The sequence below is a fragment of the Cynocephalus volans genome, chromosome 4 (assembly GCF_027409185.1).
Source record: "Cynocephalus volans isolate mCynVol1 chromosome 4, mCynVol1.pri, whole genome shotgun sequence".
Taxonomy (NCBI): domain Eukaryota; kingdom Metazoa; phylum Chordata; class Mammalia; order Dermoptera; family Cynocephalidae; genus Cynocephalus; species Cynocephalus volans.
In genome coordinates this window covers 5,049,501-5,077,303 of record NC_084463.1, presented here as the reverse complement: position 1 = coordinate 5,077,303, position 27,803 = coordinate 5,049,501, and the positions used below count along the sequence as shown (strand labels likewise).

The window sequence follows — 27,803 nt, the reverse complement described above, 5'->3', positions numbered from 1 at the left end:
TCTTTTTTTAAGAGTACACATTTTATTTTTTAATTTATCATTATACAATGTAGTTGATTTTCCTATCCTTTTACCAATTCCTCTTTAAAGCTGCCTTTTAAGACAGAAAAATTAGACAATATTTCACAGTGAAAGTTAGATAAAAGATTTTAGAAACTCTTAGAATTGTTCACTTAAAAAACTAATTCAGTGGTTCTGAATTACCTATGTAATTATAGGTTGGTTTTACCTGTGAAAACGAAATACAATATTAAGTATTAGCATATAACCAGCAATTACATAAAGTAGTATAGCAAAGGAAGATGCCTTTCTTGATGTCAAAATGATTAAGAAAGGTAAACCAAAATTACACAGCATTGAAAGGGAGCCCACCATTTTTCCCTTTCATTTAAATCAAGTCAAAAAGAGAAATGTTTGGAGTTATAAGACAAATGAACAATCATAACAAGACACAAGAATCTTTTAAAACATAATACAAGTGGAAAACCTAGCTCCTCTTAAAAAAGTTTAGAACACTTAGTAAAAAGGCCACTTTTCATAGGAAATAAGTGCTGGTAAGTTAACCTGAAAACAGCAGTTACTGTGATGGCTTTAAAACACGCCTACAAATTCTTTGACATCCTCTTTCCCTTCAAATGATGGCCAGACTTAGTGCCTCACTTCTAATGAAAAGAATGGTGGAAGTGATACTGTGTGGCTTCCCCAACTAGGTCACAGAGAGGACACAACTTCTGCCTGGTGCGTGCACTCTCTTCTCAGGGTGCTTGGCCTTAGAACCCAGCTACCATGTTGTGAGGAAGCCCAGTCCACATGGTGAGGCCATGTGTGAGGGTTGCTGCCAAGAATCCCTAACAGACCCCCAGGTGACAACAGCATCAGCAGCCAGTCATATGAAGGATAAGCCTGCAGATGTTTCCAGCACCTGACTTTCGAATCTTCCAGCTGAGTCCCCAGACATTGTGGATCAGAGACAAACTGTCCCTGCTCTGCACTCTCTAAATTTCTGACCCACAGAAACTGTCTGAGATAACAAAAGATTACTGTTGTTTTAAGCCACTAAGTTTTCAGATAATCTGTTTTGCAGTAATAGATAAAGCAGTATGGTTACCTAGAATGTACATGCACAAAATATGAAAGGATTGTTTTTTTCAAACTGGAAAATAACCTTTATACAAATCAATTATAGACTATCCTCCATTTGATAAGTTTAGAAGATTTTATTTACATAATACAATTAAACATCATTAATTTGAACTTTTCTAATTTGAAATCTGAGACAATTTAGACTAAATTTTAGACCGTCTGGCTGGATATCATTAAAGTAGCTCTAGAAAGAGTTTAGATAATCTACGCAAGAATACAAGAATACTGAAGCTAATTCAGAGAATAAATTGCTACCAAGTACTTTAAAAGCATAGCATGCGGGAACATTTACTCTATTTTATGGAAAGATATGTTGCCCAATTCTAGAATTGTAATAAAACCAACTGAGATTATTAAAAAAAAAAAAAAAGTATAGCACTCTCCACATAAAAAGCATTCTAGAGTTATTAAGAGTCAACTGAACACTAGACACCTCAAGTTCTTCCTAATCACTTTTTACATATTAATTAGTTTAAAATTCTATTTGGCAATTGGTCAGTTCAGGGAAAATATTTGTGCATACATGTTTTATCTTTTCCTAATAAAAGGTGAGCTCCCTGAGGGCACTCCTTGACTTGTTCACTTTGGCATCCTCCAGCAGGCATAACATAATGCTGTATGAACTTGAGGAATATTTATACAAATTATCAAACTGCAGTGATGTACTTGAAAGCTAACTCACTTGTCATAATTCTTTTTTTTTTAAAACTAATTTGTTCTGCTCTTCACCATTAGTCCAAATTAGTTGATATTTTATATTTCTAAAGCACATACTGTGCACCTCTTTATTATGTTTCATGAATTCATTGATAGTAAAGATAAGGATACAAACGTCTTCCACACAAAGCAGGTAACGGGTGGTGCTGAGAACATTCCTTCTTTGGGACGTCTCACCCTGAAGCTCCGTCCTTGCGTGAGAGGACGGCGCCCCTGGGGCTGTGCAGTACAGCAGCCTGCTCATTCCCTTCTCTGGTTTAGGACAGAGAAGCCTAATTCATAAGATTTCCATTCTGTTACAGGCAGAGATCTATAAATCTGCATTACTTTAGAAAGATTACAAAGAGAGACCATTCTGCTTAGAACAGAAATGAAAAAAGACATCTAATTTTACTTTATTCCTCTACTTTGGTCAGAAGAGATCAAACTTTTCTGCCAGTGTTCAGACTTACACTTCTCACTGAATCAAAATTTTGAAATTTTTTTTATAACGCTAACTTCTTTGAAATCAAGCAGTTCACCAATATTTCTGCCCATACTTACTCCCATGTAATTTCTGCTAAAAATAAGATATTCATAATTTCTTCAGTTTCAGTCTGAGATTTTTTTTCAGTCAGAACATATGACTTGTAGTGACAAGACGCAAGTTCTGGTGCACTTTCTAATTAGTTGTCTGGCCCTAGATAAGCCAATTTAGCTCTCTGTCCTCTCTACAAACAAGGATAATAATACCTTTTGTTGTTGTTGTTAACCTACCTTCTAGGTAAACAGACATAAGATTATGTGAAAACATTTTGCTAAAGTTGCTAAAGAAACATAAGGTAAAATATGTAAGATTTTATCATATTAACTATTTTCTAATATTTGATTGACATTTTTATAACTAACCAAAATAAAAATTGCATACTTTCAGAACTACAAAATTTAATAGTTCTACAAAATGAACTACAATAGTAAAGCTAGTCATAATAATAAATTCATTCACCCATGTTCTCATTTAATTATATTATGAAATAATAATTATAAAAATAGGTAAACTTTTGAAAATATTCCTATTTATTCTAGCTTAGGAGTTCTTGCTCATATCGATGGATTGTCTGGCATCGGCCACTGACTCAGGCACTCGAACAGTCATATTGTCCATAGATTTTTTCAAACAGATTTGGCAGCCCAACCGTGATCTGCACAAAAAAGAGGTGAGGTATCGTTTAGTATTAAGTATATATTATTCATAATTAATTGATATTGTTTCCAGTTGGATTAAAACATGATTACATTGTTTTAAATAAATCCACTATATAAGAAAAAAAAAGTACATATTATTCACAAGGCAATGGAGTTGTTTAGGATATTTTTATATTTTATTACCCAAAGCAGTGAAGGAATTTATTAACCTTTAACATCTCCATTAGGTCAAAACAGATACAAGCAACCCTATCAACTAGAGGTAGCAGAAGGTAAATATGAAGAACAGTAACCCTCACGTACCAAAGCTTCATTTTGGCCTTTAGTTTCTATCATCTACTAGTTGTTTCACCAGAACTACCACTTTTTGGTGAAAGAGCTGACAAGCAGTAAGATCATCAGAAGGCACAATGGTGAGGAAGAGAACTGAGGTTATTAGCAAGGCCAAGAAAATGATTAATCAATTCCCAGAAAATTAAAGCCACACAGACTATAGAAGAAACCTACATTTTTAAAAGCCTTTAGAACAAGAGATTTGGAATAAATAAATAGATTTAAGTCATTAATTATAAAAGCATATTTTTTCCCCACATTTTTAACATCTATGAAATCAAGACCCATCTTAACATCAATTGCATCCTACAATCACTGCTACATTGGGAGGTGACAGTCATGTAACAACTGCAAATTTTGGCTACAATATTCACCCAAGTGTCTCTTCATCTGAGTTATGGGAAGTATGTTAATAACACGTGTTAAATTTAATCACCTTTCAAATAAGTCCAAAAAGATTGCAAAACAAAAATTAAGAAGAATTCAGAAACACAGCAGGGGATAAATTTGATATTAGTAAATATTCGTCATTGGAAAAATGACTATAATTCCTTTTCCCTCCTTTGTCCTTTGCAGAATTACTACCAATTTATATTTTCCATTTTTAACAGTGATAGATAATACAAATCTATATCTAGGTAAGTACATAATTCTTTTAATATACACAAAATATGTTAAGTGATAAAATAACATTGTATCATATTTTAATTAACAGTACTATTTTCTTAGTGGCACAAAAATAAATGTTAATCATACAATCAAACTGTCTTCGATTTGATGAAATGTGATATGCAGGTCTTGGTTTCATTAATGTATTCATCAAGCATTGATTGAGCACCTAAAGGCACAGTACTAAATGTCAGTGAATATACAAAGAGGAGCAACTAAACTCAATGCTTTCTTATTGAACATCTCTTATGTGCTGGGCACTGGGGTTGCCGTATGGAGACAGCATAGAGGTTAGAGCCAAACAGACCAGGGGTCCAGGATCCAGCTCTTATTACAGCATGTTCACAGGCAACTTTCTTAACCTCACTGAATTTTAGTTGCCTAACCTAATCCTCAAGATGGGTAAGAGAGTTCCTCACTGGACTGTTGCGAGGAGTAGTTGCTAAAGTCAGCATTATGGAGTGAACTTTCAATCAAATCGAGGAGATGAGACACATTTGCACATGATAAACATGTGAGCTTGTGACAGAGAGAGAAAGCCAAATGGCTCTGAGAGGTCTGAGAAGAAAGCACTTACTTCTGGCCAGGAGAGACGGTGTCTAGAATGGGTTTTGAAGAACTGGCAGGATTTAACATTTAGTAAGAGATAAAGGAAAAAAGCATCTGAGGCAAAAGCAATGGAATGCAAGGAAGTTCAAGGCAGGTATGAAGCAAGATAGATGTCGTGGCTTGGTGGCAGCACAGCATAACTAACACAGGACAGGGTGAGTAATGGGCTAGAAAGTGGACCAGGGCCACAGACAGCTCTGAAAAGTAATTAGAGAGTTTATGTTTTAATGTGGTGAGCAATGAGGAACCACAGGGAAGCTGTGGAGTAAGGGAACATGCTTAACCATGGGAAATACTGATTACTGACAGAAAAAAATCCTCTTCTATCAATAGTGCTTATTTGTAGAATTAGAAACAGCCTCAACAATACTCAATTATGCATTAACCTGTCTGTAAGAGAGAAAATGTGTCAAGCCAATTTGGACAAATTCATTAGGACTGTGGTGAGCCCTGGAGAGATAGTTGGTTACTCTTGGTGCTCATATAAAGATAAGGAAGATAATGCTAGCCTTCAAGGAGCTGTTAAGCTAGAAAGGGAAACAGATGGAAACAGTTATCAATTGAACAGGGCAGAATACAGAAAGTGTAGTGACAGAGAAGAAGTATGTTGTGGGAACAGAGAGAGAGGCAGCACTGGGAGCTCTCGCTAGCTCTAAAAGATAAGGCAGCAGCACTCTGTGGCTGTTTTCTCACTCCCCTACTTCCTCTACCTCTTTAGAGGCCTCTGGCTCTATGATCTACCCAATACAGACAGTGTCTTACACCTTTAGAGGAACAGCAGACAGCAAGTCTTCCCTATTTCATACTACCAGTTTCATAAAATTCTGACATTTGTCCAAACCTGGGAGCTGTTCTCTCCAGTCACTCTCGCCGTTATGTCCTTGACAATGAAATTATACTAGGTGTAGCATTTAATTTACTCCTAAGGTTTGGTTTTCAATTTAGAGAAACAGCTTGAAATAGTAAATGACCAAGGGCTTTGGGGCCCAGCATAACTGGATTCAAATCAGTGCTCTGTCACCCCATAGCTGTGAGGACTTGAGCAAATCTGTGATAACTAAATCTTGTTTTCTCAGCTATAAAATGGTAATACTGCCTAAACTTGAAGGTTAGAAATAATACTTGTTAAGTGCTAAGGCATTACAGTAAGTAGCAAACATGTAAGTTGATATGATTATAGTCATAATGCTAACAACTACCGTTTAATGAATGCTTTCTCCACCAGGCATTGTTCTAAGAGCTTCACCCATAGTCATTAACTCCACACAGCAACCTATGAGTAGGTGCTATTATTACCCTCATCTTACAGATAAGGAATTGGAGGCCTCTGTGTAGATTAACAGAAACTGGTGGCAGAGAGCAATGACAATCATCAAATGTAGATTCATAGATAATTCCTGATCTCCTTTCTGATCAACTACTAATTCCACAAATAGTCGGGGACACCCTCTTATGAGTCAGGCACTGGAGATACAATAAATGAAATAAGACACGGCCCCTGCTCTAATGGGAAAAAGGAGACAGGCACCCAGTATGAAAAGGGCTGTATGACACTGTATCATTAGTAAGTACACCCCCCAAAAAAACATTAAAATGTTTTGAGTTAAAAATTAAAGACATTTACATAGCTAGTACAACTTTAAAATAAGTGTATGAACTAAATGGCTGAATTTCCCTATTTCTTTGTTTTGGAACTGTATGGAACCCTGAAAATAAGAGTTTACATGTGGTTACTGGCTTTGATTTTGAACAAAATTCTTTCCATTCCAAATATGTCAAAGTGGTTTGTAAACATCACCTGTGAAACACATCATACTCTTTCCTCACAAAGTATCTCTAACCAAAATTCTGTGTACTTAAGAACACCAGCTATAAAACACTATAAAAGCTTTTCCTTGCTCTCCATTACCTAGTTCTAAAACTGGGGAATTTCATTACCAGTGTTCTTGGCTAGTTTAAACGGATAACAGGGCTTTCGTATCTTTTTATATTCTGTATCTCTTCTAACTATAGCACTCCCTTTTCACTTAATATTCTAAGTGAAAAGAAAAAGAAAATAATCTATTACATGTACCTACAAATTTTATCTGAATAAATCATAGCGAACTGCTTGCCCTTTTAACCTCATTAAGAGACAATTTTCAGAACCAAATTAATATAGTCATCAAATGTATTCTGTGTTATCCTTCAGAAAAAAAAGGAGGCGTTGATAGAGAATGTAGCACTGCACACGTGAGCGGGTACAGGTAGATACCAGCCACAGTTTACTTTGCTTTGGTGTCTAACGAGATACTACTGTCCCAATTTCTCTTCTCAGGGTATTGGTCTCACCTCCACCAGAGTGAAATGAACTAGAAAAGGAGTGAAATGATTCATCTCTAAATAAATACCAATGACCTTAAAATTTTTGTGAGGATTAAGTGAGATGGTTTATGTTATGTCTAACAAAATTATAATCACATAATACACATGAAATTAATAAAGCTATTATTTCTATTACTTATAACTTTAAAAAAAATTACTTCTGATCAGGCTCACCAAATTATAGTTAAACAAAGTCAACCTTAATTAAGTAGTAAGTCCTTATCTAACCCCTTGAAACAGTAAATCAAGTAGCTATCTTTCTTAACTCTACCCAAGACCAAATTATTAAAAATATAAGGTATCACTTGATGTCACTTGCTACTGTAAATCTTACTACTCCTAATAACTCTACCTATTAATAACACAAATAAGCTCTTATTAATTTAATGTACACTCAAATAGAACTATTCATTTTAACATAATGAGTATTATACAGTTTCTTTAAAAATTCTGATCTCTCAAATAGGAAAACCTTTCCACTATAATTTGTTCAATTACCAAATCTGTCCTTCAGGAATACCATAAAAAGCACCAATTTTAATCCCATCCTGTCCAACTGTGACAAATATTAATTCCTGGAGTAAAAACAGACTGAAGACTTTTTTAAGATCTAGAACTTACACGTCCAATACTTCCAATCACTTTTTTTTACTTTTGTAAAAAGGAAAGTTTCACAAGGGCTAAGTTGTAGAAGAGTGAAGACAAAGAGAAATGCCACTATATGATATTATTCAAAACGTGTGACTGTTGTCTATGCTGGAAGAACATTATTACATTGAGTGTGGTCTTAAGTAAACATTAAGTAAATAAAACTTCTACCTTCCCAGCCTCGTACAAATTAAGCTGTCCTAAAATCTTACCTGTCTGTTAGTCCAAACGCCAGATCAAGCATGTCATTCTCCTCATCAGTGATTGCTTCTAACTTCTCAAATACATGATCTTCAAAGATAAGATGACAAGTAGAGCAAGCCAAAGTTCCCTCACATGCACCTACAAAAGCAGCAAACATTGAACATACCCTCCTCTACACTGAACACAATTCAACCTATTTCATTAAAATTAAGCATTTCTAAACTTTAGGATCACCATTAGAATACATAAATGAAAGGACTTTATTTCTGAATAATAATGAAAATTAGTTTGAAAACATTTCAAAAACATTCAGGGCTACATGCTGTGAAGGGAAACATGAAAATATACAGTCCTAATATGAAAGAGCTTACAAGTTAATAAGCTGAAATATGCATACATATAAAATGTGTGCATTTATAAATTTATATTAATTCATCTAATAGCTGTGCAAGTTATTTACCTTTTCCTAGAGGGTGCAGCACAATTTATGAAGGTTTGTGGTGCACGAGACGAATCAGAAAGCAAAGAAACCTACACCTAAATAAAGCTAAATATTCTTCTCTCTCACCCTCCTCTTGTAATCAGGACAGAATAAGTAAGTCATTTTCAGAGTCACATGGTTTAAATAATAAGAATATTGCTTCTGTTCCATCTTTGAAGTTATTAATTTAGCAGTTATTGAGTGTCTATTATGTGCCAGGCACTGTGAAAAGGGATCCAACCAAACCAGGACAAAATTTGCCGTTCAACCTCCCTTTCCCTCCTCTCTTGCTTAAAAATCTCCAAAGAAACCTACACAATCTTGCATCTGGCTGGTTTCCAGTGAGCTAAAGTTTGCCACTCTGTAACTTCCACCTACTGGTCCAACTGTATCCCACGTATTCAAATCCTTCTTTGAAACAATAGCGTGTCATGGATTTGAGACTGTTCGTCCCTCTCTAGGCTGAGCATCCCCATGTCCTTCAAATTTTTCTTACATAACACAGTTCCAACTCCCTTTCCTCGGTCTCGTTGGGCTTTTCGTAAAGTATGGTACCCAGAACAAATTGGCTTTCCAGAGGAGGGTCTGACAACACAGAATCCTGCAGAATCACATTCTGGTTAAATTCGACTTTAAAAACAGTTATTTTGGTTTGGTTTTTAATGATAAATTTTCAAAAGCCACTGCAGAACTTTAAAGATTGTAGGGTCCTAGGAGTAACTCCAGTTTGACTTAGATTCTCTTCTGGTCAACAAACTCGATATAAAATATGTAATGGAATGACTTAATAATTGGTAACCTTAATTTTCCTCTAAGTGGATCATTTTAACAAGGGTTGTTCTCTCCTAATTTAAGCATTTGTTATTCATATTCTACAATCTTTAAAAAATTAAGAAAGAAGAGTCTTCCTTAAATTTTCATTTTATTAAATCCAGTAAAAAGCAGTAATGGGATTACGGAAGAGACCATACAGTGAAGGCACCAGAGTTAGAAACATGGTCTCTGGAGCCAGACCGCCTGGCTTCAACCACAGCTCCACTTTTTACTATGTCACACTGGCCTACCTTTCCCTCCATGCCTCAGTTTCCTCAATAGTAACTGTACCAACCTTACACAGTAGTTGCACGAATTACATGTGTGTACTTGATATATGTAAATATATGTACTTACAACCATGACCAGTAGATAGTAAGCACCAAATAAGTGTTAGAATTATCCATATAATTATTTGGAAGTTATAAGAAATCTTAGAGTAATTCAACTTTCTTTTTAAACATAAGATGAATTAAACCCAAGAAATTAAAGAAATGGACTAAGGTCACACTACTAGTTAGAGATGAGTCACAACTTCAGCTAAGTTTTCCAATGCTGAAGACAACTAGTCTCTGCCACAGAATAATCTAAGTCACCCTACTTAAATATTAAATACATATAAGTATATATACCGTACACAAACATACACATCAATTTGTTATTCGGACAAGTAGCTTATTTTTCTACTTTTTGTATACATTTGAAAGATTTCACACAAAAAGGTAAATGGGTATATTTCACTTAAAGCGGAGAGGGAGCGTCCTCTGCTTTAAAAAAAAAACAATAAAGTTTGAAAACCACTGCAGTGAAAGGAGAATCAGTGTGGTGCAACCCTGGAGTCAGGAGTCTGGGCTCTAGATGGACCAACCACACCCCTGTTTTTTGTGTCCTGCCAAGGTACTGAGGTAGATGATCACCAAGGTCCTGCTGGCTCTAATATTTCATGACTTCACAACACAAATTATAGTTCCTGGTGCATTTGTTCACTAGTATTCAATAAGTATCTACTCATTTTCATTTCTATTTTTATCTCATCAATACCCAATCCAGACAAACTCCAAACTAAAACAGCAAATTCCTCTGGAGATGCGGTGGGACAAAAATCATAAAACCCAGTTTCCTTTTGTCCTTAAAACGTAAGTAAAACAATCCTTTGAACATATTCCTAGCAATTTTCTAGTTTAAAAAAACATCTCACAGATGATAATTCGACCTAGGGACACGTTACAGCTACACTCGTATCAGTGCCCAGTGCAAGCATTTTACTGATCACGCTTGCTTGCTAACACAACAGTTTTCATGAACTTAGAAGTATATACAACTCTAGGGATGCTTTTATTTTGCTGGCATTCTCACTAACAATTCAGACTTCTCTCTCCTAAATTAACAGTAATACGTATCATCACAGGTTTCTGGCTTTCTTCATAGCATTTTGTCACATCTAACTTCTGTTCTGAATAATTCATTTTTAGATGCATTTTTAGCATTAGCACTCAAGGCATGGATAAAACTGATATGGACTTTAAAGACAATTTTAAATTATAACTGCAGTTTAAAATACTAACACCATAGTCAAGAAAATCAGACAGACAGATGTCTGTAAACAGAACGGTTCCCATGATACTGACAAGGGGTGGCAGGTATCTGTTTACCAGCTAAAGTAACACCACTTTACCTGAGGCAACAAATGTAAAATTTATAATTCACACAGCCTACCAGCTTGAAATTATGGGATTCCTGACAATAATTTTGGTTTTTCACAATACTTCTGATTTTGCTAGAGTAAGAATCTTAACACTGTTAATCTGCACATTAGCATAATTTAAAAATTATGCTAAGAATAGTAAGACATAGTTACTAACTTCAAGGTTGCTAATTAATAAAACTTCTCCTGGACTGAGTCTTGATTTGAGGTTTTTTTTTTTAAACAAGAATAATGATACTAAGCGTTTGAGCAAATCCTGAGAAATTCTTGTGAAATTAACTCCCAAAGAAAGTTAGATACCTGCAGGCTATTACTCCTTTCCTTTCATGTAATTTGAGTGCTTGCCAACAGGAAAAAAATAGTTTCGTTTATTTACATCTTATATTAAGATCATTTGGTATATCTATTATGATGCTGACAAGACAGATTTCCCACCCCTTCACCTAACCTAACCCCTTTCCCCAAAATCTAGAGGATAGCTGCATACATTCCTCTATGTATTAAAAGGCTGGCCAGTTAGTTCAGTTGGTTAGAGTGTAGTACTGATAACACCAAGGTCTGATCCTTGTTGCCAGCCACTAAACAAAAAAAAAAAAAAAAAGAAAGAAATTATGTAGAAACATACAATAGAAGCTGGTTAGCACAGCTGGTTAGAGCTCGGCCTTCTAACATCAAGGTCAAGATTCCAATCCCCGTAGCTGCCAGACGCCAGAAAAGATAAGAGGGACATGGGGAATGTTTGCAATTTGAGGTGGTGGGCATGCTGATAGCACTGATTTACTTGCCACAACTTGGGCACAGGTGTTAACAGTCAGCTCTTGCTCCATGAATATGTATAATCAATAAAAAATTTTTTTTAGTTTTAAAAATTTAAAAAATAAATTTAACATTAAAAAAGAATAGGGTCAATTTTTATAATTGGGAAAAATAAAACCAGCTTTACATAAAATATGAGAAAAAAGATATGACTATAAAATAAATACATAAAAAATAGCTTTGTTAAAAGAAATACACCAATAGGGAGTCAATGACAGGAACAAATACAGATTTATATAAAACTATATATAGATTTATCAGAAACACCTATTTGAATAAGTTCCCGCAAAACAGACATAGGCAGGAAATGTGTAATACAGAAGGAAAAAAACAAAGTCTGAGCTAATAAACTAGTTAAATTTAATCACAGATGTATAACTGCCCCCTAGTGACAAAATACAATATGCTCTAAAAACTTTTTTAAATACCTCTACATTCCAAAAGATCTATATTAAGAAAGAAATATACAACAATCACAATAATACGCTGAACTTTCAAAAAAAGAGAACAGAACTGAGGTTACCAGCAGTGGGAAAGAGGTAAGGGAGGAATTGGTAAAAAGCCATGAAAAACTATTACAGTGTATATGGTTGAATATACTAATCTGGATTTGAGCATCAAATACTGCACACAGATATTGATTTTCAACTCTGTACCCTACCCACAGATATGTACAATCAACTATGTCACAATAAAAAATTTTATTTAAAAAGTGAACAAAATCACACAGTGTGAAATACAGAATTTTAAACAAACAAAAAGTCTCACAAAAGTGTCTTATAATGTGTCTTCCAATTTATGTTCAGAAATAACATCTCATTATGTTCCTTCTTTACTATTCTTGTAGGAAATTCCTCATAGTTATAAAACATTCTTTATTGAGGCTGTCTTCTCAAAGTCTTGATTATATGTACTACTTCATTTGTTTTAAAATAAATCCATGTAAAGAAAAGAAAAAAAATAAAAGTTGGCGATAAGGATGTTTATAAATTTGCTTTGCTCCCAAAATTCACAGGTGTCTCTTTTTACTCACTTATTCACTCATTACTTTACATCGTTTACAATGAGGAATAAAATGAGAACAATTTTATCCTTAATTACAGTGTATTTCGGGGGATATGCAACTAAATGAAGAAATATATAATTACTGTGATGAACGCTATGAAAGAAACAAGACACTGTGATGGAGGATAACGGATGCAGGATAACAGGAGAAAAACCCTCCTCTGCATTCTGCGGCTGGGCAAAGCCTTGCTAAGGAAGTATCATATAAACTGAGACTTGACGGATGAAAAGCAGCAAACATGAGTTTTGGGAAGGGAGGGAGGGAAGTGTCCCAGGGAGAGGGTAAGGTGTGTACAAAGTCTCAAAGGCAATAATTCTGGGTGAGTTCAAAATCTTGTAAAAAGGCCAGTGAGGCCAAAGTGAAAGAAAGAACCATGAGAAAGCGGGGAGAAGAAGAACGGCAGATGGGGCCTGATAATGCAGTCCTTTAGGCTGGAGTAAGAAATACGGATTTTTCCTATTCTTTTAAAATTTAACTTTATATATTTGTGGGGTACAGTGTGTTGTTTCAGTACATTCATATACCGTACAGTGATTTACCTAGGGTAGACAGCATATCCATCCCCTGAACACTTATTTTTCTTTGTCATGATTACAGTCAGGATCCTCTTTTCTATTTGTATATACCAGCTCTAGTCAGCCTAGAACACTATAACTTATTCTTCCTACCTATAAGGAATAAGGATTTTATCCTAAATGCAGCGAGAAGTCATTCACAGTCTTGGGGACTGACATGTCTGACTTGTGTCAAGAGCAGAAGTGGGCTAGCACAGTTCGGGGCAAAAGTGACTGGTCATCCCCATATAGTAAGTGTAAGGATGGAGCAAACAGGACACACTGGAGACCTATCTCTGAGGCACAACTGACAGGAGTTGCTGGACTGGATGTAGGGGGTGGGGCAGAGGGAAGAATACAAGATGCTCTCCAGTTCCAGTCTTGGGCCACTAGGTGGTGCTCATTACCAAACAGAAAAGGGAAGAACAGGTTTGGGGGGTTCGGGGGGGGGAGGATTGTGGATCCAAAGCTGTCTTAAATACGCTGAGTTCAAAGTACCTGTGAGATTTCCAAGATGAGAGACGTAAAGTAGGAAGTTGGATCTGTATGTCCAGGGATCTGAGGAGAGGTCCAAGCAAATGATGTAAACTTAAGAGTCTATCAGCATTTAGAAAAGATTTAAGGTTACAGAATGAATGAGACCACCTTGAAAGAAACTTATAAAGAGATGATTTACTTGGTCAGCCACATGTGGAGGACGGTGTTCATCTGTGGGATGACTTAACAACAAGGCAATATTTCGAGGGTCTCTTGTAAATCAGTTTCAGAAATTAATGAAATAACTGCTCTCATAATGTTATAGCAACCTCTTTATAAAGATAACATTCCAGAGTTAATTTCATGTCTTTCATCTTTATTCTAGAAAGAGGTTTAGGTTTAACTCTATTTTTTGTGAACCTAGTTTAGCTTATCTCAAGTTTATATTTACATACCCAGATTTCTGGTCTTGTTAGGATCCTTGATCTTTAAAGTTTTTCTTCTATGTCTGACGACTATGTGAATTTCTATAACACCAGCAGAATTCCTAACTATTAAAGATTATATTCGCACTAAATTTTCTATATATCTGGGGTATTAGGAAAAGATTATTTTCGTGCTTATCTGTGATGAGATTATGGAATGTTTTAATTTTTTTAAAAAATGTATTTTAATTTGCTATAATTAACGATGATCTCTATTAATATCTATGTTAACAATAATAGCTGATATTTATTTGGCATTTGCTTGGATGAACTCATTTGATCTTTACAGCAACTTTATGAAGTAGATATTAATATTACCCACACTGTACGTATGAGAAGATGAGATTTGATGTTAGGTACCTAATTCAAGTTCACAAAGCTGGTAAAGCAATACGTCTGGGAAACACACCCAGGCAGGAAGACTCCATTCTTACCAATGGCTTTCAAAAAAAAAATTTTTTTTTGACTGACAGAGTGAATTCCATTTTACATCATGACCTGGTACACACATACTTGGTAAAATAGCTAAACAAATATTTCATGAAATATGAAATAATACTCTGGCAAAAGTTGGTGTCTTTTTATATGTTCTGTTCTTTTTGACTTCTTTAAAGGCTAGCAGGGAGCTACTAAACGGATTTCATAAACCAGCAGTAGTTGACACTTGCAGTCTGAAAAACACTGTGCTGCAATATATAAGTCACAAATGATGAGGAAACAAATATTTTTAAAAACTTAAAAAGATACTTGCAAGTATCCCAATTCTTATGTTTTAGTTTATAGGAAACTAATGGAAATCAGGTCATGAAAATTATACAAATAAAATATTTTACATTTTTTTGAGAAAATATAGCTTCATGCAAAATAGAGGTAGAAAGACATTTAAATAAATGTTTAAATGGAAATTCATTTTTGTTTTTATGATTTTTTTTTGTCAAATACATGTAAAGAGTTTTTGCTAACCAAAAAAAAGAAACATCACCCCATAAGGAAAGCAGGCAAATAATCTGAGCACGCAATTTGTAAAACAAGTAAACTTTACTAGGTAATTCCATCCCTAGGAATTTACCAAAACAAAATTATAGAACATACCCAGAAAAGAGCATTGCTGAGGATATCCTCCTCAACATTATTTCTAATACTTGAAAATTGGAAGTCACCTACATGTCCAGAGAACAGGATGGATTAATCATAGCATATCCATATAATGCAAGAGTATGCAGCCATTTCAAATGATGCTTACAAAATAATATTTAGTGACGGACATTCTCTCATGGTATGTTAAATGGGAGGCAAGCATTTAAAACCAATCTTAAAAAAAAAAAACTAAGGTATGCTAGTCCTGAAATCGTCACATAATTCAAAACTCAAGTTGAGACTAATTTCTCATACAAATAAGGCAAAGAGGGATAGGGACAGGGATGCAAATGCACTTTCTGCGGACATGAACACCAGCCACTGCAGAAGGGCACGTCACAGCTACGTCAGCTGTACTGCTTCCCATCATCTTTGCCCAAGTGATTTTTGTGACCTTAAAGATACTCCTCCTCGAGTGCGGGCCTCTGCCCCGGCATGTGCTCGGCACCGCCTGGTGCTGCCCACGGCCTGCTATCCCCGCTGCAGGGCGCCTTGGCTGCGTGCGCGTGCGGCGGGCCAAGAAGAATCTTCTCTTCCATCTCCCCCCAGGAAGCGCGGCTTCCCGCCACTGCCAACCCCCTCCGCGGTTCAAGAACTGGTTTTAGAAAACCGCAAATCAAACGATGTTAAAACTGAGGGCTTAATAGCTGAATATGTTTCAACTCTCCCCAAGCTACCTAAATTGAAAAAACTTGATCTCTGTGAATCTTTGAATGTCCGGACATGTTATCAGAAACACTTCTAGATCTCACACATCTAAACTTAAGTGGAAATAATAAACTGAAAGATATCAGCACCTTGGAACCCTTGAAAAAGTCGGACTGTCTGAAAAGCCCGGGTCTATTTAACCTGAGGTTACGAACCTGAATGACTAGGAGGCCGTGGCTTCAGGCTCCCGCCCCAGCTGACCTAACTGGATGGCTGTGGCCAAGGGACAAGGGACGGGAAGCCCTGACTCAGATGCTGGGGCGGGCGGTAGGGAGGAAGAAGAGGAAGTCAGTGGGGAGGAAGAAGAATTCGGACATGACCCGGAAGTTGATGAAGATGAAGAGGAGGCGGATGAAGAGGGGGAGGAAAGCCGGAAAGGTGAGAGGAGGAAGAGAGAAACAGACGATGAAGGAGAAGATGGTTAAGACCCCAAATGACCTGCAAAAACAGAACTGTTCAGGACTGGTTGGACTGCTCACGGAACGAGTAGCTATTTTTTTTAAAAAAACTGTAGCTGCGATAACAAACCAGGACACCCACCCACCCAAAGAGCCAAAGAATAGTTTTTGTGACATTCTGCCTTCCTCCATTTAGTCCCTCTTGGTAATCCGCCACCAAGCTTGGGGACTTCAACAAAACTGTACGCATTGTTAGGTTTTTGTGTAAGACCCTTGCTGTAGCATGGATATTTGTGATCGGTGAGTCAACCATGTGTGGCTACCAGTTTCACCAAGACTGTCACAGCATTTTTACTTTCTGTACAACAAAAAAAAGCTTTGTAAATAAAATCTTAACTTGGGGGTGTGGAATTCCTACTTGAATGCCTTTTTAAAATCATTTTCTGAGTCTTATTTTGCCTATAGAGTATCTACTCTTTAATTAACAGCACAGAATGTCAGGGTAGTTTAACATTTATAGTGTTAAATCATGCTTAACTTCCATTTCAAAGTTATTGATTTGGGGGTGTATTTCACCACTACACCATCATTAAATGAAAGTTTAGTGAACACTATTACAAGATATTAAGATATTTCAACACCATAATAGTCACAAGTTCCAATGCCACCAACAGCATGGTTCACCCACTTCTATCAAAGACCAGGATATATTTCTATCAGCTAAAAGTGGCTCCACCATATGGCATTAGCACAGATATGGTTTACAATTCTCCAAAACTGTCAGCTTTAAAATTAAGCAAATCTCTTGACATTTTAAAAACGCTGACAGATTCAATTTCACAAGTCTGTATGTAAAACTTTAATATTTTTATATTGCCTTTATTTTACATAATTCATATGTGCATAAAATGTAACCATAATGTATGTGTTTTTAACAAAGCATAGAAACGTTATTAGTGGTTATAGGGAGTAAAAAAAAAAAATCCAAAATTTTGGATTTTTATTTCATGTGCTTTTTAAATTTTCAAATTTTTCTTTATTGGATTTTTAATAAGATAAAAATGTTTTCTTCTATGTTTATAAGATTTGTAATTCTTCAATCCAATTTTTTAATTGTAATAAAATATATGTAACATGAAATCTACCATTCCAACCACTTTTAAGTGTACAATTCAGTGGCATTAGGTACATTCACAATGTGGTATATAAATATCACCACTATCTATTTCTAGAAACTTTTCACCATACTAAAGAGAAACTGTACCCATTAAACAATAACTCCTCATTCCTCCTTCTCTCTAGTTGCTAATAATGTCTATTCTACTTTCTACCTCTATGAATTTGCCTGTTCTAGGTACCTCATGAAGGTGGAATCATATAGTACTTGTCTTTTTGTTTCTGGTTTATTTCACTTAGCATAATGTATTCACGGTTCATCCGTGCTGCACGTGTCAGAATTTCATTCCGTTTTATGGCTGAATAACATTCCATTGTATGCATATACCACATTGTGTTTACCCATTCATCTATAGATGGGACACTTGAGTTGCTCTACCTTTAGGCTATTGGAAATAATGCTGCTATGATCACTGGCATACAAGTATCTGAGTCCTTATTTTCAATTCTTTTGAGTATATACCAAGGAGTGGGATTGCTGAATCACACAGTAATACTATGTTTAACTTTTCGAGGAACCACCAAACTGTTTTCCACAGTGGCTGCATCATTTTACATTCCCACCAGCAATGCATGAGGGTCCCAATTTCTCCTCATCCTTGCCAACACTTGCTATTTTCTTTTTTTTTTTTTTTCGGTACTAGCTATCCTAATGGGTATAAAGTAGTATCTCATTATATATCTGTATTATTTTTATATAATAAAATACAGTAATGCAAACCATTTTCTATGTGTCAGATACTATTATGAACACATACAATTAATTCATTTAATTCTTACAAAAGCCCTATGAGGTGAGTACTATTATTAAACTCATGTAATAGATATAAAAGTGAGGCAGAGGGAAGATCAGTAACTTAAAGTTACAGGTACTAAAGTAGTAAGTCATAACAGGAAAAATATACAGAAAAGTGGAATGAAGATGAAAAACCCACAATTAGATCAAGAAGAGAAAACCAACATTAAATATTTGGATACCTCTCTTACTATTTTTTCCGTGTATTTCAAAAACCTGAAAGCAACTAAATACATTGTGTGTTTTTCACTTACAAGCATCTACCTATGTTAATACAGACACACTGTGTACATTATTCATAAGATGCATACTATTCTTTAATTTAGAAATGCTGCCATAGACTTAATTCCTATTGTTAGACATTTAGGTTGTCTCCTCTATATTTTTTCTTAAATACATTTTTAAAGTAGGTAACCCGTTTACATTATTTAAAAATCAAAAAGTATAAAAAGCTTTATAATGAAAATCTACCTCCTCCCTCTCCCCTACCAACAGGTAACCACTGACATTCTTTTTTTAAAAAAAACTCCATCCAGATTTTTTTTTCTTTTTTCTTTCTTTCTTTTTTTTTTTTTGTTTACACAGCCATATGATAGATATCCCACTGTATCACTATATACTGGTTCTCTATTGATGGGCATCTGGTTGTTTCAAATCTTTTACTATTACAAATATCTCTGCAGTAAATAATCTCGTATACATGACTTTTCCTAAGTGATATTCAATCTACCACGAAATTTACAGAAATAGGTTTGCTGGATTACAGCCTCCACATGAGCCTTTGCAGACAGAGCACAAAAGACCAGCCTTCTAAAGGGCAGGAACAATGTTCACTATCTCTTTTATATATGCTCACAGACAGTACTAATGGCCTCCACACTTACAGATGTACAGATCTGGGAAATGCCAAAGAACATCTCCACATAGTTTCCCTCAGTTCTTTGAACTTTTGTAATAGTTGATTTAACATCTTTGTCTAGTAAGTCCAATATCTAGGCCTCGTCAAGGACAGTTTCTATTGACTGCTTTTTTCCTGAGTAAGGACCATACTTTCCTGTTTGTGTGCCTCAAATTTTTTTTTGAGCAAATATTGCACTGTGGACATTTTAAATAACATAATGTGGCAACTCTGGAAATCAGTCTCACTATCCCCTCCCCCAGGTCTGCTGCCGTTACTGGCTTTTTCGTTGTTGCTGCTATTTGTTTCTCTAGTGACTCTCCCGGACAAATTCTCTAAAGTCTGTATTCTTCATTGTGGGCAGCTATGGAAGTCTCGACTCAGCTTAGAGCTCAGCTAAATGACCAGGCAGAGATCTTCTTAAATATTCTGCATGAGCAGGTCTTTCATCCTTTGCCAAAGGCCTTGTTGTGTGAATGGGCACACTAAAGCAGTTTACATGTTTTTCTGTCAGCCTTCACTTCCTGCTTGTACAGGACCTCAAAGTCAGCCAGATGAGAGACTGGGGGCCTCTGAACTCTTCCCTGGACATGTGCACAGTCCTACACGTGTACATGACCTTTTAGATCCCCAGTGTATTTTAAAGCTCACTATGGACATCTCATTCCCTACATCTCCCTTTTAAATTTTTGTCTAGACTCTTGTTTGCTCAACTGGTAACACAGGCTCAGAAAGCTAAAATGTTAAACAATTACAGCTGAGAATTTTAGACAAACTCCCTGGGGTTAGAGATGTTCCCACAGAGCAATCTCTGAGGCAGGTCAAACATCAACTCCCTGAAACGGAGCTTTTCCAGGAAGCTACAAGACAAGTCAAATAGTGACAATGTTCTGGGGATGGAACTTTTTAAGGAACTCAGACCCAGTCTGCCCTTCCAGAAGCTGCAAGGCTGCTGGTTATCACAGTTACTGTAGTTACAAGGCTGCTGATTCTCGAGGCTGCTACAGATCTTGCAGGGGAAAGGGAGAATAAGAGTAGACCAAGTTAAAATGCCACAAATCCTACAGTTCTTTCCAAGGTAGGTACTGTGCTAAGTACTTCACTTCTCCTTAACAACTCTATGAAGTTAGAACTATTGTCACCCTACTTTACAGAATAGGAAACTGAGGCATAAAGAAGCTAAAGTAGCTTGCTACAGGCTCCAGGTCTCATGGCTAATAAACGACAATGTTGGTTTATGAACCATAATCTGATTGATTCCAGAGTCTACTCTCAATTACTGTGCTATGAACTACCCTTCATTTGTAAAAGAATAATTCAGTAAAACTAAGCTTAATTAAAAGTATAGCTGAATATGAACTCATATGAGGGAGATCAATTATATGAGGGTACTTCAACAAGTTCTTGGAAAGAGAATTAAAAGGTAATATGAATCTTTCCATGAACTTTTAAAATACATATATTATATACAAATTATAGATGAGTTTTCTCACTAAGTTAGTTGTTCTCAATCCTGGTATGGATCTGAATCATACGGAGCTTTTTAAAAATATACCTGCAAAATTACTCTCTCTCCCTCTACCATCTAGAATGAAACACAGATGTCTACACATTTATAAGTTCTGTAGAGCAGTTCTGAAAATCCCAAAAATAACTGCACTAGAACATAAAACACTTTGAAATCAGTACTATATCAACTATTTCATCACCCAGTTTCTCTAACGGGAGTTCACACACACAAAAGACAGTTCTTAAGGAACACAGCATACAGGAAAAAGCAGAGACTTAGGTTTGGGCTTAACTCTCTCATTTGCTGCATTATGACCCAGGGAAAATTAATTTCTCTGAGCCTTAGTTTCTTCATCTATGAAATGGAGTGTTAAAAAAAAAAATCCACTTTAGATAACATATGCTGGAATACAGTATACAACCAAATGGTAGTTGTTATAATTATCCTGAGACTGGAAACAATTAGATTTAGAAATTCGGCAAATATTACTGAGTGCCAACCTGGACAAAAACTACTCTACGAGGTTGACTAAGTGATTAACAGTCTTTCAAGAACTCAATCTAATAAGGAAGAGGGGTATACCCTCTAAAAAGGAAAACTACGACAAGTGTTAGCATAGAGAGGCAGATTTAACATATCATGGAAAAACGGAGGAAGGAGAAATTCTGATCTAGAAAGCGTTCTTAAAAGTGCAATGTGTCGGGGCCGAGCCTGTGGCGCACTCGGGAGGGTGCTGCGCTGGGAGCGCGGCGACGCTCCCAGCGGCCGCAGGTTCGGATCCTATATAGGAATGGCCGGTACACTCACTGGCTGAGTGCCGGTCACGAAAAAGAAAAAAAAAAAAAAAAAGTGCAATGTGAACTGTGCCTTGATAGAAGCATAGTCAGATATGCTCCTTGGACCTTATTCTAGACCAGGGTTCTCAAACTTAAACATGCATCAGAATCACACAGACAAAAAAAGTCACACTAGACAGTTTGTCAAAACACACATTGCTGGGCCCTATCCCAGACCTTCTGACTCAGTAAGTCTGGAGTGGACCTTGAGAATCTGCATTTCCCCAATGATGCTGGTGCTAATGGTCACGGGAACCCTCTTTGAGAAGTACCATTCTAGACAGAGACAGTGCTTGAGCAAAACTGACAGGTAATATACAGGCTATGACCGAGGAAGTGTAAGATGGTAGTTGCCGGAACACAGGCTTTATACATGTGGTTAAAGAATATGGTTGGAAGTCTAGAAATGAAAACTTTCTAAATAAAATACTTTCTACGATAAATTGCCCTTCCTAGGAACCTAAGCCGAATTAAAGATTAAGTTAAGACTTTTTATTGAGATATCACATTTATAATCTCTAACCTGTATCGTCTAACTCCACTAACTACCCTCAACTTTGTACCACACAGGTAAACAGCAAGGTAATGAGACCACAGTAGATTTCTGGCCACATAACTATTTAAAAGTATAAAGAACAGAAAAACAGTGTCATTCTATCATTTTTTATAGAGGAGAATATAACACTAACACATCCTAAATATTTTACATAGCAAGCTATCAGTTAAAATTGTTCCAAAAAAAGTTGAAACATTCAATAGTTTCACTTATGAATTTTAAGAAATGTTCCATACTCACCAAAACCATCAATGTCTAGATTATTTTCGACCACAACATCTAGCAGAGAGTCACCAATTTTTCCTGTGGCTGTTAATGTTTCACCATCGCGGTTTATGAAGTGGACTGTTATTTTATCTTCTGAGCTGGAAAAGGAAGAAGTCCTTTAGTAGTTTTAGTAAGTTCACAACATAATTTAAAATAATTGTTGTAAGAATCTGTAAGGTCAAAGACATAGCACACGTGCGTACTTGTGGGGTTGTGAGTCTATGCTTTTACGGTATTTTCTTTTCTTTCCAAAGTTTATTCGGCAAGAAGACACTGCAAATCAAAGGCTTATCTATCTACCCACCAACCAGGGGACAAGCTCTATCACCTTAAAAGAAATGGCAACTACTACCTGCCCAAGGCTACCTGGTGGTCTGCAGTATGTTCCTCCCCAGTAGTCAGTTATGTAAAAACATTTGGCAATCATCACTCATGAAGTCTGTTTTGCTCTCACACAGCTCTCTGAAAAACAATGCCTCTATGAACGTGATCATAAATGATCAGACCAGGGTAGGGTGAGCTTTAAAAAAGCAAATCATTCTGCTATGACCAGGGTGATTGCTATGCAGATGCCTGATGGGCTACCGTTGCTGAGAGGCAGCAGTTTGATAGTTTTCTGAGTATATGAACATCCCATTTCAGTCCACATTGTGTACTCAAAAATCAAAGGCTTTTATTTGTTTGAATTTGTGAAAAGAAAAATAAATACCTCCTTACATACTTATTGTAAGGTATTATATTATCTAGCAGTTAGCTGACTTAAATTTCTTCCCCTTCTCACAAATATCACAACAAAATTTGGGAAAAGAAATTATACTAGCAATTAGATCCTTATCTTCCACCATTGGTCATTTTAATTTTTATCTCATAATTGAAAAGATGTACTTCAAAACTTAAAGTAACTAGTTCTAATTTTCACTATGTGATAGTAATAGTCCAATGAAAACTAAGTAAAACCCCAAATTAAATCATTTCAGAGCTATAAATATCATGGAAATTACCAAGGCCAATTATTTCATTTCACAAATGAAGTAACCAAAGCCCCCCCCACACACACACACTGGATAACACCCTCCCTGATATTATAACAGTGAAAAAGAGGATTCTATTAATTAAAAGTTAGCAAAAATGTGTGTGTGTGAATGCTCCTCAAAAGGGCCTGTGTTCTCCAACTTCTTTTCATAGCAAAAAATGCTTTAATAACAAGTAAACATTACTCATGATTTGCAACTAGACAACTGCCATTTTTTTCAAGGCACAATGGCTGAGAATGAAGATACCCAGGAGGGAGGAAGACCACTATGGAGGTTATCAAAAGAACACAAACAAAGATGTGGAAGACACTGACATAAGAGATTCAGGAGGTACAATCAAAGGTTCTGGTGATCATCTATACAAGGCGAATAGAAAGAAAGAAGAAATAACAGAGACCTGCAGGTTGGGCAATTAGATGGCATAGTGTACCCTGGGGTTAAGAGAGGAGGAGAAGGAGCTTTGGAGAAGATGGAAATAACTTCAAGTTTAGACCTGCTTAATGTAATAATGGAAAAACCTGATAAAAATCTCCAGAAGCCTGATTAAAATATGGGTCTAAGCCTAGTAGACAAGTCTAGAGATCCGTCATTGACAAATGCCTGGCGTCTAAAACTATGGGAAATATAATAGGAAGAATTCCACCATTTATACGTACTACTGAATCCCAGAGGCTTTATGATTGCTGTCCTTCTGGAGCACTCTAGAGCTAAGTGGCAAAGGAATTTGAAATCTGTTTTACATCAGCCTCCCTTTCTGTAAAATCAGGATAACATTTACCTTATAGTTTGACAAGGTATGCAAAATACCTAATATATAGTAGAACTCAAACCCTGATTTACTTTTATTTAAAGCAGGAGCCCTTTTGCTGCTAAGAAGCCTGACCTGCTGCTCTGTACTAAAGGTGTACAGCCCTATAAAAAACTGCCGAGTAAGAGTATTACTTAGCTTTATTAAAGGACAGGAGAGGAAGCAGAAATGAGGAAAGGTAATTCTGCAGTTGAAAGAGTATGGAACCTAAGAGTCAGAACCTGTAGATTCTAGTTCTGGTTCTAACATACATTTGTTAGACGACCATGGGAAACCACTAACTTACTTACTTATGGCTAAAACGGTGATAACAGTGACTTCAGCAAGCTTGAATTAAAGAATTTAATTTAAAGAACTTAATTTAAAGAATTGAGACTTAAAACAGGAAGTCTGTGGAAATACTTTGTTCCTTTAAAGCGTTAAACACATGTACTTTAACTAAGTAACTTTATCCATTCACTACTAACAATTGGTGTTGGCGGTTTTTGTAGATTTTTCCCCCCAATTCTAAGAACTAGCAAAAGCTTTTAGCTGTTCCCAAGAAGGATAAGACTTCATGCACTGGAAAATAAACATGAACCTTCTAAATCTTCTATCATCACCAATCAAACAGCCATCACTACAAACAAGTATTTTCTTCACTTCTTATCCTTTACTCACCTTATCATTTACCTTTACCATCCTTTACCATTTATTCTTCTCCACCACAGCAGACATTTTCACAAAGCTGCCAAGGGTTGCTATGATGCAGTTCTTAGCAGGCTTCTAACAGGGAAGGAAGTTACAGCTGCTGACACCCACCCTCTCACTATGTAGTGTAACCTGGGGCACTGGGTCCAAGAAAAGGGCCCAGTCGAGGGCTCCCTACTCCCATAGCTTCCCTAATGCTTTCATATACTTACTAAAGTATAGACTAAAGAATTATCAACTATTACAGTGCTCAAAAGACAAATACACAGAAACTACTTGAGTTCTAGTCCTAGTTTTGCCAGATACTTCATATGAAAATTTTATTCCCACTTGTTACTTTCCCCTCCCTCATAGAATTGTCTTAAGAATCAGGTGAAATAATTTAAGTGAAAGCCCTCTGCAGCCTAAATCACTGCAAAATATAAACTACTGTGTCAGGGTTTTTTATTTTTTATTTATTTATTTATTTATTTATTTATTTATTTATTTATTTTATTTATTTATTTTTTTAAACTCTCAATTACTGATAGTTTATCTAAATGCTAAACTTCAAAGTCAGAACTACAGCTTCTGGAACTGCTCTGTCCAATCAAACTTCCTGCATTAACAGGAATGTTCTATACCTGCCATGTTCAATACAGCAGTTACTAGCCACTATGACTACTAAGTATAGTATGGTACTTGAAATGTGGCTAGTGTAACTAGGAGACTGAATCTTTCATTTTAACTTTATCTTAAACTTCGATAGCAACACATTTTGGACAGCACAGGTCTCAGAAAACAGCAGCTGGAAAATCTAGTTGCAACTCCAAAGTCTATGATAAGAAGTACAATGCCATCATTAGGAACTGTACCAGTAAGTGGGAAAGCAAGATTATGAGGAAACAGAAGTGCTCCCTTTTAAGACAACTTGACATATCTATATCCAAACAATAAACCTGGAGGAAATAATTCCCATTTACAAAAGCATTCTTGTTCCCTTAAATATTAGCTAAACAAACACGTTCAATGCATGTCCCGATTTATACACAATTTTCTAAGAATGTATATCCATTGTAGAAAGCAAGGCACCCACACAGGTGGAGGTCAAAGGCAGAAAAATAGGGACAAATCCTGCTTGCTTTCTCCATGACTTCACCCATAGTACGTGCAACAAAAATGTACTGAGCATCCACTACATAACAGAATTAAGGTAGAAAAAATGAATAAGCCCTAGACCTTGTTCTCAGGGACCTTCTGAAGAAGAAACAGCATACAAATCCAACACACTCTCTGTCCAATTCTTGTTTCCTGCTACACTATACCATGGGGTCAGAAGAGCCATTCAGAGATCTACATGTTATAAATCTCCACTACGTTGCTATACTCTGAAATTATGAGTAAATTTCATCTCTAGTGTATCTAAGGGGACCGTGTCTTTCAAAAACCAATATGCCCTGGAATATAAAACTTCACCACATTTGGGGAAAAATTTTCACATCTGTCAACATTTAATACAAAAGCTTAACACTATGAACTTAACAGGTGGCATCTATTGAGCCCTCACTATTTGCCAGACGCAAGACCACCTGTATCACCTGTGTTATTCATTTATTCTTCAAATAACCCTATTAGGTCTATACTACTGTTATCTTCCACTGACAAATGAGGAAACTGAGGTCAATACGGATTGAGGAAGTTAAAGAAGTTAGACAATGCGTGCCAAAGTCCAGTTAAAACCCCTGCTCTACCACTCGAATGCAGAGGCTTTTATTAATCCTTTACCATCTAGAAGACAGCATTGGGCAGCATAGGGCATAGAGTGGACACTCTACATGGACAGTCCCCTGAAAAAACTGAGTACAGAACGTCCTACCACAGCAGGAGAAAGGCCCGGAAAGAAACGGCTGGCAGGAGCGTCAGGCCGGGATATCAATACGGAACACCTCGTGAAGGTCAATGCAGCTTCCAGGCACAGCATAAGTTAGATACAGCCAAACCCGCGGCAGCAAGGCCCCGGCTTTCCCGAGGGCACTGAGGCGCTGGCAAAGGGAACTCGGGGATCCTGCCAGGTGTGGTTTCCCGCCAGGTGTGGGTGGTTCAGGGAGGAAGGAAACTTCGCGTGTGACAGAAAGGAAGCAGCGACTCCACCGAGCGGCAAGACGCAGCCGCAAAGCGCGTCCGGGAGAAGGTTGTGCAGGAGGTGTGCGCTCCGGGGTGCGGGCCCAGGAGGCAGAGCCCGGGAGAGGCCTAGCGAGCGCGGTCACTGCTGCCGGGAAACCCAGCCGCCCGCCCGCCAGCGCCCGGCCCGCGCCTCACCTGCTGCACGCCCGCGCCGACACGCTCAGAGGCCGGCTCGTCCCCGCGCCGCCGCCCAGGCCCGGCTCGGGGGTCCTGCCCGGCCCCCGGCTCCCCCGCAGGCCACCGGCTCCCGCACGGGGTCCGGCGAGGAGCAGCCACCGGCAGGCCGGGCCGGCCAGGGCCACGGAGGCGGCGCGCAGGAGCCGGGCGCCCCCCGCGGCCGCCATGGCCGCGGTCGAGTAACTACCAGATGCGACGCAGGCCGCGCGACAGCGGCCGCGGGAGGTTCCGCGAGTGCGGGAGGGCCGCTGCGCCGGCGCTTTCCCCCAGGGCCGGGGCGAGGGCGAGAGGCCGCTGTCCAGACAGGCCCTGCTCCCGGCGGCGCGCAGAGGACTCCGCGGGTTTCCCGGATGACCTATAAATCCTCCAGCGACCAGGCC

General features: G+C 37.3%; 1 protein-coding gene and 1 pseudogene across 1 annotated transcript; one reads left to right on the top strand and one right to left on the bottom strand.

Moving 5' to 3' along the window:
• On the bottom strand, positions 1 to 27,803 carry FDX1 (ferredoxin 1). Its single transcript, XM_063095494.1, has 4 exons — positions 27,382 to 27,803; positions 22,525 to 22,649; positions 7,881 to 8,010; positions 1 to 3,041 (listed from the first exon to the last, which is right to left on the bottom strand). The coding sequence occupies exons 1-4, from the start codon at positions 27,588 to 27,590 to the stop codon at positions 2,927 to 2,929; spliced, it is 579 nt and encodes a 192-aa protein (XP_062951564.1). The 5' UTR covers positions 27,591 to 27,803; the 3' UTR covers positions 1 to 2,926.
• Positions 15,714 to 16,539, top strand: LOC134374936 (acidic leucine-rich nuclear phosphoprotein 32 family member B-like; annotated as a pseudogene).